This window comes from Heptranchias perlo, chromosome 13 (genome assembly GCF_035084215.1).
Source record: "Heptranchias perlo isolate sHepPer1 chromosome 13, sHepPer1.hap1, whole genome shotgun sequence".
NCBI lineage: Eukaryota > Metazoa > Chordata > Chondrichthyes > Hexanchiformes > Hexanchidae > Heptranchias > Heptranchias perlo.
In genome coordinates this window covers 216,771-234,165 of record NC_090337.1, presented here as the reverse complement: position 1 = coordinate 234,165, position 17,395 = coordinate 216,771, and the positions used below count along the sequence as shown (strand labels likewise).

At 44.6% G+C, this 17,395-nt stretch overlaps 1 protein-coding gene across 1 annotated transcript in view; it reads right to left on the bottom strand.

Moving 5' to 3' along the window:
- Positions 1 to 2,000: 2,000 nt before the first annotated feature.
- LOC137331203 (leucine-rich repeat-containing protein 31-like) overlaps positions 2,001 to 17,395 on the bottom strand; it is a 49,424-nt gene continuing 34,029 nt past the window's right edge. Inside the window, exons 9-10 of the mRNA XM_067994815.1 lie at positions 14,669 to 14,836; positions 2,001 to 3,851 (exon numbers count right to left, since the gene is read on the bottom strand). Of these exons, the coding sequence (XP_067850916.1) occupies positions 3,484 to 3,851; positions 14,669 to 14,836 (536 nt within the window). The 3' untranslated portion in view covers positions 2,001 to 3,483. The remainder of the gene's footprint in view (positions 3,852 to 14,668; positions 14,837 to 17,395) is intronic.

Here is a 17,395-nt window from a genome sequence, read left to right as displayed (position 1 = left end):
AAAGCTTGTGAATTTAAAATAAAATTGCTGGACTATAACTTGGTGTTGTAAAATTGTTTACAATTGTCAACCCCAGTCCATCACCGGCATCTCCACATCTTTAATATCCCATCCAATCTAATCCCACTCTCCCCATGCCCTTTAATATCCCACCCAGTCTAATCCCACTCTCCCAATCACTCCCCATACCCTTTATTATCCCATCCAGTCTAATCTCATTCTTCTGCCCACTCCCCATATACTTTAATATCCTACCCAGGCTAATCCCGCTCACTCCCAATATCGATTCATATCCCAAGTCTAATCCCACTCTTCTGCTCACTCCCTGTACCCTTTAATATCCCACCATTTCAAAGGTAATATTTAATTCCCTTTTAAAAGAGAAGCAGTCAGCAGGGGCTTGGGGGGGCGGAGGGCAGTGGCGGTGCGGAGGGCTGGACAGAGAGCCTGCACACCAAGCATATGCTAAATTCAGTAACACCTTGCTCCATAATGCGCTGCTGGAGCTTAGTGACCATATGAAAAGGACTTCCCAATGGTTGTCTCATTCAGCCATGTTGGTTATTGTTCCTTTAAGGGAAGTCTGCTTGGTAGTTGCATCAAGGAGCTCTATGCAGGGCCAGGAATTTCATTGTTTATTTCATCACAGAGATTGCAAAGACAAGGAGGAGTGAGGCCATGGAGAGATTTGAAAACAAGGATGAGCTCAGTTCAGTCATATAGGACACCAAGATTGTGAACAGTCTGGTTCAGCCTCAGACAGTGGCCGGGAGAGGGATGGACTCGGTGGATGGGGACCGAAGACAATGGCTTCAGTCTTCCCAATATTTAGTTGGAGGAAATTTCTGCTCATCCAGGACTGGATGTTGGACAAGCAGCGTTGACAAATTATGGTTATATAAGATATAGAAATATAGGAACAAGAGAAGGCTATTCAGCCCCTCGAGCCTTTTCTGCCATTCAATGAGATCATGGCTGATTTGTAAACTAACTCCATCCACCCGCCATGGCTCCATATCCCTTAATACCCTTGGCTAGCAAAAGTCTATGGATCTGAGATTTAAAATTATTAATTGAGCTAGCATCTACTGCTCTTTGTGGGAGAGAGTTCCACATTTCCACCACCCTTTGTGTGAAGAAGGATGAATCACATAAAAGCCCGCAGTGGCCTCTCTGAGCGAGACGACCAGCATAAGCCAAGGCTTTCCTGCATGTGTTAAATGTGGCCAATGTGATAAATCCCCAGAGGGACCTCTGCCTTACAGGGCCAATTAGCGCAAGTCTTTTAGTGTCTTGTTCCCACTGAGAATTGGATCCAGATTGCCTAAACCCATTTCGCATGTCCTTGACCGTCACAGAGGAAGACTTGCAGCCCTTCTGCCTGGGCTGGATTACAAGTCCCAGAGGTGAAAAAGTTCTGCTGGAGTTTCCATGGGGTACCTGCAGGAGCTGGTCTGTTTCTCCAGGTTTCTGCTGATTTCCCGCCAAAGGTCCACTGGGAGATCGAGAGAATCCTGCAGGATTTCCAGGCCCTAATTGCTAAGGAACTATTCCACCTTTAACTATTCAAACAAGTACTTTGCAAATGCTCTTCAAAAGAATCAATTTAAAGAATCAAAAGAAGATTGTAACAGTGTCAGATTTTTTTTGCAGCATTTTCAACTCAATTTCAATTGAGTGAAGAACCAGGGAAAGGAAGGGCTGTGTCCGCCCGGGTTACAGTCTTTCCAGGGCTGTGTCCGCCCGGGTTACAGTCTTTCCAGGGCTGCGTCCGCCCGGGTTACAGTCTTTCCAGGGCTGCGTCCGCCCGGGTTACAGTCTTTCCAGGGCTGCGTCCGCCCGGGTTACAGTCTTTCCAGGGCTGCGTCCGCCCGGGTTACAGTCTTTCCAGGGCTGCGTCCGCCCGGGTTACAGTCTTTCCAGGGCTGCGTCCGCCCGGGTTACAGTCTTTCCAGGGCTGCGTCCGCCCGGGTTACAGTCTTTCCAGGGCTGCGTCCGCCCGGGTTACAGTCTTTCCAGGGCTGCGTCCGCCCGGGTTACAGTCTTTCTAGCCAGTGTTGAAGTAAAGCATTATCAGTAGGCCTGAAGGCCAGAGTCAGAATAAAAACAAATCAGTATCATCATTAAATCTATTTATAACTCAACCATAGGGGGGAAAAAACAAATCAAATTTAGCCAATATTTCATTCTGTACAGTCATCCCTTCACCTCCATATCACAGCTCAGCATCATCCACACACGAGCCAGGTCTGGAAGGACAAAGTCTATAAATGTATTGCATGATATTTTCCATAGTTGAACTAGAAATTGTACAAAATTTCACACATATCTGTCCTGTAAACAATAAATTAGTGTAAAACCCTCCAGTGCAGCAGTGCCAATTTCACACACTCACCATTACACTGTACTGGAATCCTAGTGATAACAGACTGGGAGGTACAGTCTGTGGTCTCTGGTTAGGCTGTTATCTGGGCATCTGGTATAACAACAAGCAAATCTCTGTTTAGGTTTTCCATTTGCCTTGAGCTGAGTTAGCCCAGGACCCTGTAACTGAACGCTACGTGCAACACAACTGTGCAGAGCTCATCAGTTCAGGGCAGGTGTATGGGCCCTGATGCATCTCCACATATCGATAAAAATAGATAAATCTGTGCTTTTGTATTAATCTGCACCAAGCCTATGGGACTGACTAACAGATTATCTTAATGAGACAAACCTGGAATCACAATTGGGAGGATATAAAACATGGACTGGAGTTAGAAATAAAATGTTGCAAATACACAGGCGGCTAATGTTCAGGATGCAAACACTTAACAGGACGAACTGATCAACACCTGAAAGGTGAACAAAAAGCAAAATCCTGCAAGTATTGGGAATCTGAAATAAAAACAGGATGGTAGGAACGCTCAGGTCAGGCAGCATCTGTGGAGGGAACAGACAAGCTGAGGGTTTGGGTTTAGGCCTTTAACAACTTGTCCATTCCCTCCACAGACACAAATTGACCCGACTTTGCACCATTCTGTTTTTATACCAGAAATGTTCACCTTTTTTTGGATACCAACAGACTGGTCAAATGTGGACCATCAAATGTAAACCGCTGACTGGGCGGGTGTGAAACGCGGACTGGAGTCAGTGTACAGGAGCTGGAGTTGGGCACGTGTGAAACGCAGACTGGGCGGGTGTGAAACGCGGACTAGAGTCAGTGTACAGGACCCAGAGTTGGGCACGTGTGAAACGCGGACTAGAGTCAGTGTACAGGACCCAGAGTTGGGCACGTGTGAAACGCAGACTGGGCGGGTGTGAAACGCGGACTAGAGTCAGTGTACAGGACCCAGAGTTGGGCACGTGTGAAACGCGGACTAGAGTCAGTGTACAGGACCCAGAGTTGGGCACGTGTGAAGTGCTTTGAATGTTGACTATGCTGATTTTAAAGGATATTATTACAATGAACCTGTGATTTGTGCATATTCTGAATTTAGTTGCTCAACTTTGAACTTCTGTATCTCGGCATGTGCTGATACACGTGGACTGACTATACTCAAAATGGATAGTCCTCTTATTGTCCTTGTTGAAAGTGTCCAGGAGCTCTCCTTGTGAAGTACTCATCACCCAACGTTGCATCCCCAATTCTGAGAGAGAGGGAAGCCTAACCAGGCTGTCCAGGAGAATGGTGAACCATGGGTCACACTCACGCCGAGTCAAAGGTCGCAGGCCAATATCCAGCTCAGAGAGGTTTGTTACGCCATTGATTTCCTGGAAAAACATGGCCCAAGCTTGATCATCCACAGAGTTGTTGTACGTTAAATCCAACTTTTGGAGGTTTGCGAGAAATCCAGCACGTGAGAGAGACACTGGAAAAAAAAGCACACCTGCCAGGTGAGTTTGGATCCCAGTGCGAGTTACATATATATTGCTCACTCCTCCTTCCCATCACCAGGCAAGACATCCCCTCAAATTCCTCCCCTCCTTTAAGGAGAGGAGAGACTCTGCCACACAGTGCAGCTTAGACCAGCAAGTGAATGAAACAGAGCAATGAAACCCACATCCCCACTGCAGCTATTAGTGGTCCCCGGCCCTTATGTCATAGTCGTAGTAGGTACAACACAGGAGGAGGCCATTCGGCCCATTGTGCCTGTGCCGGCTCTTTGAAAGAGCTATCCAATTAGTCCCATCGCCTGTTCTTTCCCCAGAGCCCTGTACATTTATTCTCAAGTATTTCTCCAATTCCCTTTTGAAAGTTATTATTGAATCTGCTTCCACCGCCCTTTCAGGCAGTGAATTCCAGATCATAATAACTCACTGCGTAAAAAAATGTTTCCTCATGTCGCCTCTGGCTCTTTTGCCGATCACCTTAAATCTGTGTCCTCTGGCTACTAACCCTTCTGCCACTGGACAGTTTCTCCTTATTTACTCTGCCAAAACTGTTCATGATTTTGAACACCTCTATCAAATCTCCCCTTAATCTTCTCTGCTCTAAGGAGAACAATCCCAGCTTCTCCAGTCTCTCCACATAACTGAAGTCCCTCATCCCTGGTATCATTCTAGTAAATCTCATATGCACCCTCTCTCAGGCCTTGACATCCTTCCTAAAATGTGGTGCCCAGAATTGAACACAATATTCCAGCTGAGGCCTAACCATGTTTTATAAAGGTTTAGCAAACTTCCTTGCTTTTTTACTTTATGCCACTATTAATAAAGCCCAGGATCCAACAGGCTTTAACAGCCTTCTGAACTTGTCCTGCCACCAGGTCTCCGTTCCTGCACCCCCTGTACCATTGGGTTTATATCACCTCTTCTCATTCTTCCTAGTAAAATGTAGCACCTCACAATTCCCTGCATTAAATTTTATCTGCCATGTGTCTGCCAACTTCACCAGCTGTCTATGTCCTACTGACGTCCTGCAGCCACACCCCTTAAATTAAATACTTTAGAATTGATACATGGTCAGGGACAGGAGGGTGTGACTGCGAGTGAGGCAGGTACGGGGATCCAGGAGGTAATATTGCAGGAGCCTCAGTCCCTGCGCTTGTCCAATAGATACGAGGTTACTGCAACCTTTGTGGACAAGTGCGGGGACAACGAGCAATGGCCATGGCACCATGATACAGGAAGCCGTTCAAGTCGGGGGGAGTAAAAAGGAAGGTGGTTGTAGTAGGCGACAGTATAGTTAGGAGGATAGACACTGTTCTCTGCAGCCAGGAGCGTGAGTCCCAAGACTGTGTTGCCTACCCGGTGCCAGGGTTAAGTTCATCTCTTTGGGGCTAGAGAAGAACTTGGAGTGGGAGGGGGAGGATCCCTTTGTTGTGGTCCATGTAGCTACCAATGACATAGGTATGGATTAAGGTAAAGGTTCAGGTTCTGCTGAGAGAGTTTGAGCAGCTAGGGACTAAATTAAAAAGCAGAACCACAAAGGTGATGATCTCTCGATTATTACCTGAGCCACAAGCAAATTGCCATAGGGTCAATACGATCAGAGAGATGAATGCGTGGCTCAAAGATTGGTGTGGGAGAAGTGGGTTTCGATTTGTGGGGCACTGGCACCAGTACTGGGGAAAGAGAGAGCTGTTCCACTGGGACGGGCTTCACCTGAACCATGCTGGGACCAGAGTTCTAGCAAATCGAATAACTAGGGAGGTAGATAGGACTTTAAACTAAATAAGGGGGGGGGGGGGGGGGGGGGGAAGGGTCCCGCTGGAAAGAAATCTGGAATGCTAAAGAGAAAAGACAAAGAAGCAGTGCAGGGAAGTGATTGGGGTAAGGATAACCAGATTGTGTCAGGAAGGGACAGAGCGTACAAACAAAAGACAACAAATAGGGTCCAGGTAAGAAAAAAATGGTAATAAGACAAATAGGGCCATAGTACAAAAAAATGTTAAGATGTCTAAAGATGTTAAAAAGACAAATCTAAAGGCACTGTATCTGAATGCACGAAGCATTCGTTGTAAGGTGGTTGAATTAACAGCGCAAATAGATGTAAACAGATACGATATAATAGCAATTACAGAGACATGGCTGCAGGGTGACCAAGGCTGGGAGCTGAATATCCAAGGATATTCAATATTTAAGGAAGGACAGGCAAAAAGGAAAAGGAGGTGGGGTGGCATTGTTAGTAAAGGATGAAATCAGAATAATAGTGAGAAAGGATATTGGTTCAGAAAATCAAGATGTAGAATCAGTCTGGGTGGAGTTAAGAAGCTCCAAGGGGCAGAAAACATTGGTGGGAGTTGTCTATAGGCCTCCAAACAGTAGTGGCAATGTAGGGGATGGGATCAAACAGGGAATTAGAGATGCATGTAACAAGGATACTACAGTAATCATGGGTGACTTTAATCTACATATAGACTGGCCAAACCAAATTAGCAATAATACTGTGGAGGATGAATTCCTGGAGTGTGTACGAGATGGTTTTTTTAGACCAGTACGTTGAGAAGCCAACCAGGGAACAGGCTATCCTAGATTGGGTATTGTACAATGAGAAGGAGTTAATTAATAATTTTGTTGTGTGGGGTCCTTTAGGGAAGAATGACCATGATAGAATTCTTCATTATTTAAATGGTGATAGATAACATGATAGAATTCTTCATTAAGATGTAAAGTGGAGAAGTAGTCCAATCCGAATCTAGGGTCCTAAATCTAAAAAAAGGAAACTACAAAGGTATGAGGAGTGAGTTGGCTATGATAGATTGGGGAGCTTCATTAAAAGGCATGACGGTGGCATATGTAACCCAACTATTTAAAAATGGGAGAGAGAAAACAGAGAACTACAGGCTGGTTAGCCTAACATCAGTAGTAGGAAAAATACTAGAGTCTATTATATAGAATGTGATAAGAGGAAACTTAGAAAATATCAATGGGATTAGAGGATTAGACATGTCAACATGGATTTATGAAAGGGAAAGAGTGTTTGACAAACCTACTGGAGTTTTTTTGAGGATGTAACTGGTAGAATTGATAAGGGAGAACCAGTGGAAGTGGTGTATTTAGATTTTCAGAAGGCCTTTGATAAAGTCCCACACAAGAGGTTAGTGTGCAAAATTAAAGCACATGGGATTGGGGTAATATACTGGCATGGATTGAAAATTGGTTAACAGACAGAAAACAGAGAGTAGGAATAAATGGGTCTTTTTCGGGGTGGCAGGCAGTGACTAGTGGGGTACCGCAGGGATCAGTGCTTGGGCCCCAGCTATTCACAATATATATCAATGATTTGGATGAGGGAACCAAATGTAATATTTCCAAGTTTGCAGACGACACAAAGCTAGGTGGGATCGTGAGTTGTGAGGAGGATGCAAAGACGCTGCAAGGCAATTTAGACAAGTTGAGTGAGTGGGCAAATACATGGCAGATGCAGTATAATGTGGATAAATGTGAAGTTATCCATTTCAGAAGGAAAAACAGAAAGGCAGAGTATATTTAAATATGATGTGGAGATGCCGGTGATGGACTGGGGTTGACAATTGTAAACAATTTTACAACACCAAGTTATAGTCCAGCAATTTTATTTTAAATTCACAAGCTTTCGGAGGCTTCCTCCTTCGTCAGGTGAACGATGTGAAAATGAAATCCTCGAAATGAAATCGCATTTATAATTCACAGAACAATGCTTGGTGATTACAGACAGTTTTTTCAACTGCCCGTTGCCAAGGCAATCAGTGTGCAGACAGACAGGTGTTACCTGCCAGGTCTCAAAATATACAAATCACCAAAAAAAAACAACAAACAAAAAAAAAAGAGATAGAGGTAGAAACATAGAAAAGACAGCAACTGACCCGTTATATTAAAAACAGATAACATTTGTTCGCTGGTGGGGTAACGTGTAGCGTGACATGAACCCAAGATCCGGGTTGAGGCCGTCCTCATGGGTGCGGAACTTGGCTATCAATTTCTGCTCGACGATTTTGCGTTGTCGTGTGTCTCGAAGGCCGCCTTGGACTACGCTTACCCGAAGGTCGGTGGATGAATGTCCATGACTGCTGAAGTGTTCCCCGACTGGGAGGGAACCCTCCTGAATCTGCTTCCACCACCCTTTCAGACAGCACATTCCAGATCATAACTACTCGCTGTGTAAAAAAGTTTTCCTTGTGTTGTCTTTGGTTCTTTTGCCAATCATCTTAAATCTGTGTCCTCTGGTTCTTGACCCTTCCGCCAACGGGAACAGTTGCTCTTCATTTAGTTTAGCTAAACTCTTCATGATTTTGAACACTCAAATCTCCTCTTAACCTTCTCCGCTCTGAGGAGAATCTATACTTCCCTCCAGTCTGAAAAACAACCGTTCACCACTACTCTTTGCTTTATGTCCCCTAACCATTTTGTATCCACACTGTCACTGTCCCTTTAATCCCATGGGCTTTAATTTTGCTAACAAGTCTATGATGTGGCACTTTATCAAAAGCCTTTTGAAAGCTCTTATACACAACATCAACCGCACTACCCTCATCAACCCTCTCCGTTACTTCATTAAAGAATTCAATCAGGTTAGTCAAACATGATTTTCCTTTAACAAATCCGAGCTGACTTTCATTTATTAGCCCAGACTTTTCCAAGTGCCAATTAATTTTGTCCCGAATTATTGTCTCTAAGTTTCCCCACCACCGACGCTAGGCTGACTAGCCTGTAATTGCTGGGTTTATCCCTCTCCCCTTTTTTTGAACGGGAGTGTAATATTTGCAATTCTCCAGTCCTCTGGAACCATCCCCATATCTAAGGAGGATTGGAAGATTGTGGCCAGAGCCTCCGCAATTTCCACCCTTACTGCCCTCAGTAACCTAGGATGCATCTCATCCGGACTGGGTGGCTTTTCTACTTTGAGCGCTGCCAATCTTTTAAATAGTTCCTCTATTTCTATTCTATTCAATATTGCCACTACCTCCTCCTTTACTGCTACAATGGCAGCATCCTCTTCTCTAGTGAAGAGGGATGCAAAGTATTCATTTAGCACCTCAGCCATGCCTTCTAACTCCACAAGATTATCTTTTTTGTCCCTAATCAGTCCCATGCTTCCTTTAACTACATATGTTTATAAAAGGCTTTTGGGTTTCCTTTTATGTTAGCCACTAATCTATTCTCAAACTCTCCCTTATTCCTTTTTTCGATCTCCTCTGTACTTTCTGTATTCAGCCTGGTTCTCTACTGTATTATGAACCTTACATTCGTCATAAACCTCCTTTTACTGTTTCATTTTAGTCTCTATGTCTTTAGTCATCCAGGGAGCCTTTATTTGCCACCTCAAAAGGGATCTCACAGGTCTACTCTGTACCCAAACCAATTCTTCCTTGAAGGCTTCCCATTGTTCAATTACTGTTTTGCCTACCAATTTTTAATTTCAATCCACCTGGACAAGATCTCTTATTAACTCACTGAAATTAGCCCTCCTCCAGCTGAGCATTTTCACATTTGATTGTTCCTTGTCCTTTTCCATAACTATTCTAAACCTAATGATATTATGATCACTGTTCCCCAAATGTTCCCACACTGAAACATGCTCCACCTGCCCCCCTTCATTCCCCAGAACGAGATCCAGCGCAGTTTCCTCCCGGTTTGGGCTGGGAACACACTGTTTCAGAAAGTTCTCAACACACTTCAGGAATTCCTCCCCCTCTTTGCCCTTTACACTGTTCCTGTCTCAGTCTATATTGGGATAATTAAAGGCCCCCATTATCACTACTCTATAGTTCTTGCATCTTTCTGTAATTTGCCTACAAATTTTCTCCTCTATCTCCTTCCTACTATTTGGTGGCCTATAGTATACACCCAGTAGTGAAATAGCTCCTCTATTGTTCCTTACTTCAAACAAAATAGATTCTGTCTTTGACTCCTCAACTATGACTAGCAATCTTAAAAAGACAAGTCTAAAGGCATTGTGTCTTAATGCACGGAGCATTCGCAATGAGGTAGATGAATTAACAGCGCAGATCGATATTAACGGTTATGATATAGTTGTGATTACGGAGACATGGCTGCAGGGTGACCAAGAATGGGAACTGAACATCCAGGGGTATTCAATATTTAGGAAGGACGGGCAAAAAGGGAAAGGAGGTGGGATAGCGTTGTTAGTAAAGGAGGAAATCAATGCAAGTGAGGAAGGAGATTGGCTCGGAAAATCACGATGTGGAATCTGTATGGGTGGAGCTAAGAAACACCAAGGGGCAGAAAACGTTGGTGGGGATTTTCTATAGGCCCCCAAACAGTAGTAGCAATGTAGGGGAGAGCACTGAACAGGAAATTAGAGATGCATGCAAGAAGGGTACAACTATAATCATGGGTGACTTTAATCTACATATAGATTGGTCAAACCAAATTAGCGATAATACTGTGGGGGAGGAATTCCTGGAGTGTGTACGTGATGGTTTTCTAGACGTTGAGGAACCAACTAGAGAACAGGCGATCCTAGACTGGGTATTGTGCAATGAGAAAGGATTAATTAACAATCTTGTTGTGCGGGGTCCCTTAGGGAAGAGCGACCATAACATGATAGAATTCCTCATTAAAGATGGAGAGTGAAGTAGTTGAATCCGAAACTAGGGTCCTGAATCTAAATAAAGGAAATTACGAAAGTATGAGGTGTGAGTTGGCTATGATAGATTGGGGAACTTTACTAAAAGGGATGACGGTGGATAGGCAATGGCTAATATTTAAAGAACGTATGCAGGAATTACAACAATTATTCATTCCTATCTGGCGCAAAAATAAAACAGGAAAGATGCCTCAACCGTGGCTTACAAAAGAAATTAGGGATAGTATTAGATCCAAAGAGGAGACATATAAAATTGCCAGAAAAAATGGCAAGACTGAGGATTGGAAGCAGTTCAGAATTCAGCAAAGGAGGACAAAGAGATTGATTAAGAGGGGGAAAATAGAGTATGAGAGTAAACTAGCAGGGAACATAAAAACTGACTGTAAAAGCGTCTATAAATATGTCAAGAGAAAAAGATTAGTGAAGACAAATGTAGGTCCCTTACAGTCAGAAATGGGGGAAATTATAATGGGGAACAAAGAAATGGCAGAACAATTAAACACATACTTTGGTTCTGTCTTCACAAAGGAGGACACAAATGACCTGCCAGAAATGTTAGGGAACCAAGGGTCTAGTGAGAGGGAGGAACTGAAGGAAACCAGTATTAGTAAAAATAGTGCTAGGGAAATTAATGGGGCTAAAGGCTGACAAATCCCCAGAGCCTGATAATCTACATCCCAGAGTACTAAAGGAAGTGGCCCTGGAAATAGTGGATGCATTGGTGATCATCTTCCAAAACTCGATAGACTCTGGAACAGTTCCTACAGATTGGAGGGTGACAAATGTAACCCCACTATTTAAAAATGGGAGAGAAAAAACAGGTAATTACAGACCAGTTAGCCTAACGTCAGTAGTGGGGAAAATGCTAGAGTCTATTATAGATGTGATAACAGAACACTTGGAAGGCATGAACGGGATTGGACAAAGTCAGCATGGGTTTATGGAATCCAGGGTGCCTTGGCACTTTGGATACAAAACTGGCTTAGTGGCAGAAGGCAGAGGGTGATGGTCGAAGGTTGTTTTTGTGACTGGAAGCCTGTGGCCAGTGGGGTACCACAGGGATCGGTGCTGGGTCCCTTGCTGTTTGTGGTCTACATTAATGACTTGGATATGAATGTAAAAGGTATGATCAGTAAGTTCGCTGATGATACAAAAATTGGTAGGGTGGTAAATAGCGAGGAGGATAGCCTCAGTCTGCAGGACGATATAGATGGGTTGGTCAGATGGGCGGAACACTGTATGGAAGGGATTTAGTATCTCATTGGCTTGATTTATTAAAGACTATTACCCAGACGTTTCAACGTTTCCTAGTTCTCAAACTTGTATTAGAGCTAAAGGGTGTATGACAATATCCTATATAAACCCAACACAGTGTATGCCAAATTATGAAGATGACAGGAAAACAACAGATCAGATCAAAGCTCTGCAATCCTGCCACATCCAGTCGTGAATGGTGGTGGACAATTAAACAACTAACAGGAGGAGGAGGCTCTGTAAACATCCCCATCCTCAATGATGGCGGAGTCTAGCACATGAGTGCAAAGACAAGGCTGAAGTGTTTGCAACTATCTTCAGCCAGAAGTGCCAAGTGGATGATCCATCTCGGCCTCCTCCAGAAATCCCCACCATCACAGAAGCCAGTCTTCAGCCAATTCGATTCACTCCACGTGATATCAAGAAACGGCTGAGTGCACCGGATACAGCAAAGGCTATGGGCCTGACAACATCCCGGCTGTAGTGCTGAAGACTTGTGCTCCAGAACTAGCCGCACCTCTAGCCAAGCTGTTCCAGTACAGCTACAACACTGGCATCTACCCATCAATGTGGAAAATCGCCCAGGTATGTCCTGTCCACAAAAAGCAGGACAAATCCAATCCGGCCAATTACCGCCCCATCAGTCTACTCTCAATCATCAGCAAAGTGATGGAAGGCGTCATCGACAGTGCTATCAAGCGGCACTGACTCACCAATAACCTGCTGACCGATGCTCAGTTTGGGTTCCGCCAGGACCACTCGGCTCCAGACCTCATTACAGCCTTGGTCCAAACATGGACAAAAGAGCTGAATTCCGGAGGTGAGGAGAGAGTGACTGCCCTTGGCATTAAGGCAGCATTTGACCGAGTGTGGCACCAAGGAGCCCTAGTAAAATTGAAGTCAGTGGGAATCTGGGAGAAAACTCTCCAGTGGTTGGAGTCATACCTAGCACAAAGGAAGATGGTAGTGGTTGTTGGAGGCCAGTCATCTCAGCCCTAGGACATTGCTGCAGGAATTCCTCAGGGCAGTGTCCTAGGCCGAACCATCTTCAGCTGCTTCATCAATGACCTTCCCTCCATCATGAGGTCAGAAATGGGGATGTTCACTGATGATTGCACAGTGTTCAGTCCCATTCGCAACCTCTCAAATAATGAAGCAGTCCAAGCCCGCATGCAGCAAGGCCTGGACAACATCTAGGCTTGGGCTGATAAGTGGCAAGTAAATTTTGCGCCAGACAATTGCCAGGCAATGACCATCTCCAACAAGAGAGAGCCTAACCACCTCCCCTTGACATTCAACGGCATTATCATCGCCGAATCCCCCACCATCAACATCCTGGGGGGTCACCATTGACCAGTAACTTAACTGGACCAGCCATATAAATACTGTGGCTGCAAGAGCAGGTCAGTGGCTGGGTATTCTGTAGTGAGTGACTCATATCCTGACTACCTAAAGCCTTTCCACCATCTACAAGGCACAAGTCAGGAGTGTGATGGAATACTCTGCACTTGAATGTTGTTGGAGCTGCACTCATCCAGGCAAGAAGCTCGATACCATCCAGGACAAAGCAGCCCGCTTGATTGGCACCCCATCTACCACCCTAAACATTCACTCCCTTCACCACCGGCGCACCATAGCTACAGTGTGTACCATCCACAGGATGCACTGCAGCAACTTGCCAAGGCTTCTTCGACAGCACCTCCCAAACCCACGACCTCTTACACCTAGAAGGACAAGAGCAGCAGGCACATGGGAACACCACCTGCACATTCCCCTCCAAGTCAGACACCATCCCAACTTGGAAATATATTGCCGTTCCTTCATCGTCGCTGGGTCAAAATCCTGGAACTCCCTTCCTAACAGCACTGTGGGAGAACCTTCACCACACGGACTGCAGCGGTTCAAGAAGGCGGCTCACCACCACCTTCTCAAGGGCAATTAGGGATGGGCAATAAATGCCGGCCTTGCCAGCGACACCCACAACCCATGAACGAATAAAAAAAAATTACAGGAGGACATAGGTAAATGAGGAGGGTGGGCAACTCGGAGGCAGATCCAGTTCAATATAGCAAAATATATGAATTCATATTTTTGAGGCAAGCGTAGGGAAGAACAGTCAAATTCTGAATCAAGAGGCAAATACACAGGTCATTAAAGGTGCCAGCACGAATAATTATGGCCATAAATTAAATGGCACAAAGGAGAAATTTGAAAGGCTATGGGGAAAGAGCAGAGGAGTGGGACTATATACGAACATACAAATTAGGTTTAGCACAAAATTCTTGCTTTTATACTCTATGCCTCTATTTATAAAGCAAAGGATCCCATATGCTTTTTTAACACTCTTCTCAGCTGGTCCTGCCACCTTCAAAGACTTGTGTACATACACCCCCAGGTGTCTCTGTTCCTGCACCCCCTTTAAAATTCCACCATTTAGTTTATATTGCCTCTCCTCATTCTTCCTACCAAAATGCATCACTTTGCACGTCTCTGCATTAAATTTCATCTGCCATGTGTCTGCCCATTTCACCAGTCTGTCCACCTCCTCCTGAAGTCTGTTAATATCCTCCACATTGTTGACTTCAAACTTTGAAATTATGCCCTGTATACCCAAATCCAGGTCATTAATATATATCAAAAAGAGCAGTGGCCCTAATACCGACCCCTGGGGAACGCCGCTGTATACTTCCCTCCAGTCTGAAAAACAATCGTTCACTACTCTCTGCTTTGTGTTCCTTCGCCAATTTTGTATCCACACTGCCATTGTCCCTTTATCTGATCTGTATCTCAACTCCATCTCCTTGCCTTTGCTCCATATCCCTTGATACCCTTACCCAACAAAACTATCGCCCTCAGTCTGGAGCATTTCCATTGACCCAGATTGAGCAATGGTGTGATTACCGAGAGTGGTCATGTCTTGTCTGGTCAGATTGCAGCTACTCAACTTCAGCACACGGAGACGAATCTTATTTTGCAACATCCGGACTAGCAGCCCCAGATTTCCACCAAGGCATTTATTCCAGGATAAGTCCAAGGTCTCCAGTTCAGTCAGATTCGGGATGCTGTCAGCTGTAACACAAAATGTTATTTTTATCTTCAAAACCCGGCCCCAACAACTTAAAAGATGAGCTGAACCTGAGCCTACAGAAAATAGCTGGAAAACTCATCGATTTAACAACTGTGCAAATTACAAGTAAATCCTTCAAAGAAAGCTGGCCTGTTTAGGAATGGGATTGAAGATTGTAATTATATACCAACAATCAAATATTTCACAGAAGATGAGGAACAAGTCCTGGGACTGTGGAAAGCAAAGTGGCCAGTTTGAATTGTAGAGATGTGAATGCAGATAGATTTGTTTATTGCTCTTGAAATGTGGGTGACATTGTTCGTCCCTAGAAGCACTGAGAGGGCATTGTTGTCGGACTGGAGTTACATGTAGGCCAGGCAGGGTACATGTGGCAGGTTTCATATGAACATACGGTAATAACATACAAGAAAAGAGCTGTGGCCCAACAAGCCAGTCTCATACAGTCAAGATCACAATATTCCACCCACATAATCTCCAGAAAAATCTAAAGCCAATTCAGGAAAAAAAAACTCTGCTAATTTCCTCTGGCCCCTGAAGGTGATCAAAGGGAGCTCCAGGAAACGACAGTAACCATGACAGACAATTAGCCAATCCCCACCCACCGTCTGTACCCTGATATCAGCCTCAGCCAGCACTCATTTGAACACTTTCCTGAACGTCATTAGCGAACAAGTTGGGTCTTTAACAATCCGGCAGTTTTCATCTTTTGATGCCAACTCTCAAATTACTTCAGGAGATGAATGATAATGGGGTAGATTTCTTTGTAGAAAAGATCAGAAGTCACCCTTAGGAGGGGGAGGGGGTAGGGATGGAGGGCAGAGACTTGATTGGCTCAATGGCCTTTTCTGATTTTAAGCATTCTTATGAATCAATTTTGGCCCCTCCCCTATCCTCTTGCCCCGCCCCCCCCCGCCATCTGAAACTGCCTCTCAACCACTCTGTTTCCTATTTTTTGTTCAATTTATTATTTAATATCACATTCTATCTTGAAATGTAATTGATTTTAGTTTAATTACTTTTTCTTATGGGCCTTCAGTCTTTAGACAATATTGTATGGACGTCAAGCAGCTATTTTATTTATAATCTCAAATAGTTAAGCTTTTTCAAGAAGAACCCTCTATTCCTAAATCCAGACTGACCGTTACTTAATAAGCTTTTCCTGTACACATGCTCCTCCATCTACTTATTGTAGTTTCCATAATTTTACTTGGGTTTTAAAATTAATGTCCTGCGCAGAGGAATCTTCACTTGGTTCACAGGTGACGACACCGGTCCTGTTCCCAAAGTGACTGTATTTTCCACCATCACCAAATCACACCATGGTCTCTCCCCCAACTCTTCGGGCACCTCAGTTTACTCCACCCCTCTCTCTCATTTAAAACCCTTCTTCTCGACTACCCCATAAACCCCACTCTTGAGTTTTTCACTAAGATTTCCTCCATCAGCCTCTGCACTATGTGATTCTTCATTCTTGGTGATTTAAATTTCCATCTCATTTCCCCGTGCCCTCTCCTCTGATTTCACTGCCCTGCCGCCTTATCTAAATCTCTCCCTCCATATAAACTCTCCTGCCCATATTCACCACCAACCCTTTGATCTAGTCATCATCTAAGGCCTCTTTACTCCCTTGGACTTGATCGCAGACAAGCCCATCTCCGACCATTACACCCTTCCAACCTCACTTCCTTCACTAACTCTTCCCCTAAATCACTTATAATGGCACTTTCAAACTCCCACCAGTCTAGCTTTTGGCTCTCCATTCATCACGCTACTTCTGCAGCCATTAACCACTCCCTCACCCTCCACCTTTGATGCCCATGTCCCAACAAAACCTTTACTCTCTCCCATCCTGATCATTCCCCATGGTGTGAACCCCATCTGCACTCCCTCAAATCCAAGTAGCACAGATCTGAGCATGTCAGGTGCACAACTGGCTTTACGATCAATCACCAGATCTGGCTGGACCACATTAAGTGCTATCAGGTTTCAGTGAACTCTGCCAAAACCACCAACTACGACAGGATCATCCTGGAGAGCAAAGATTACCCCAGCTTCTTTTCTCCACTATCCACCATCTCCTTAAACCCTTCTCCCCTCCCCTTGCACCCTCACCTCCAACAAGTGTGAGGAGCTCATGGTTTCTTTGCCACTAAATTGGAGACCATCTGCTCAGTTGCCTCTGCTTCCTTCCCTACCCACCAAGGCAAACAATTTATTAGGTACTGTCGCTCTCCCTTTTAAAACAATCATTCACTCCTCAAAATAACCTTGACCTCGTCCTTGCAAACTACAGCTCCGTTGCCAACCTCCCTTTCCTCTCCAATATACTGGAATGTGTTGTTGCCTCCCAAATCCATTCACATCTTTCCTGCAACTCCATGTTTGAATCTCTCCAATTGGGTTTCTGCCCATATGACCAAAACAGCCCTAACTAAAATCACAATGACATCCTATGTGACTGTGACATAGTGCATTATCCTTCTTCAACCTCTCTGTAGCCTTTGAAATGGTCAGCCACACTGATCTCCTTCAATATCTCT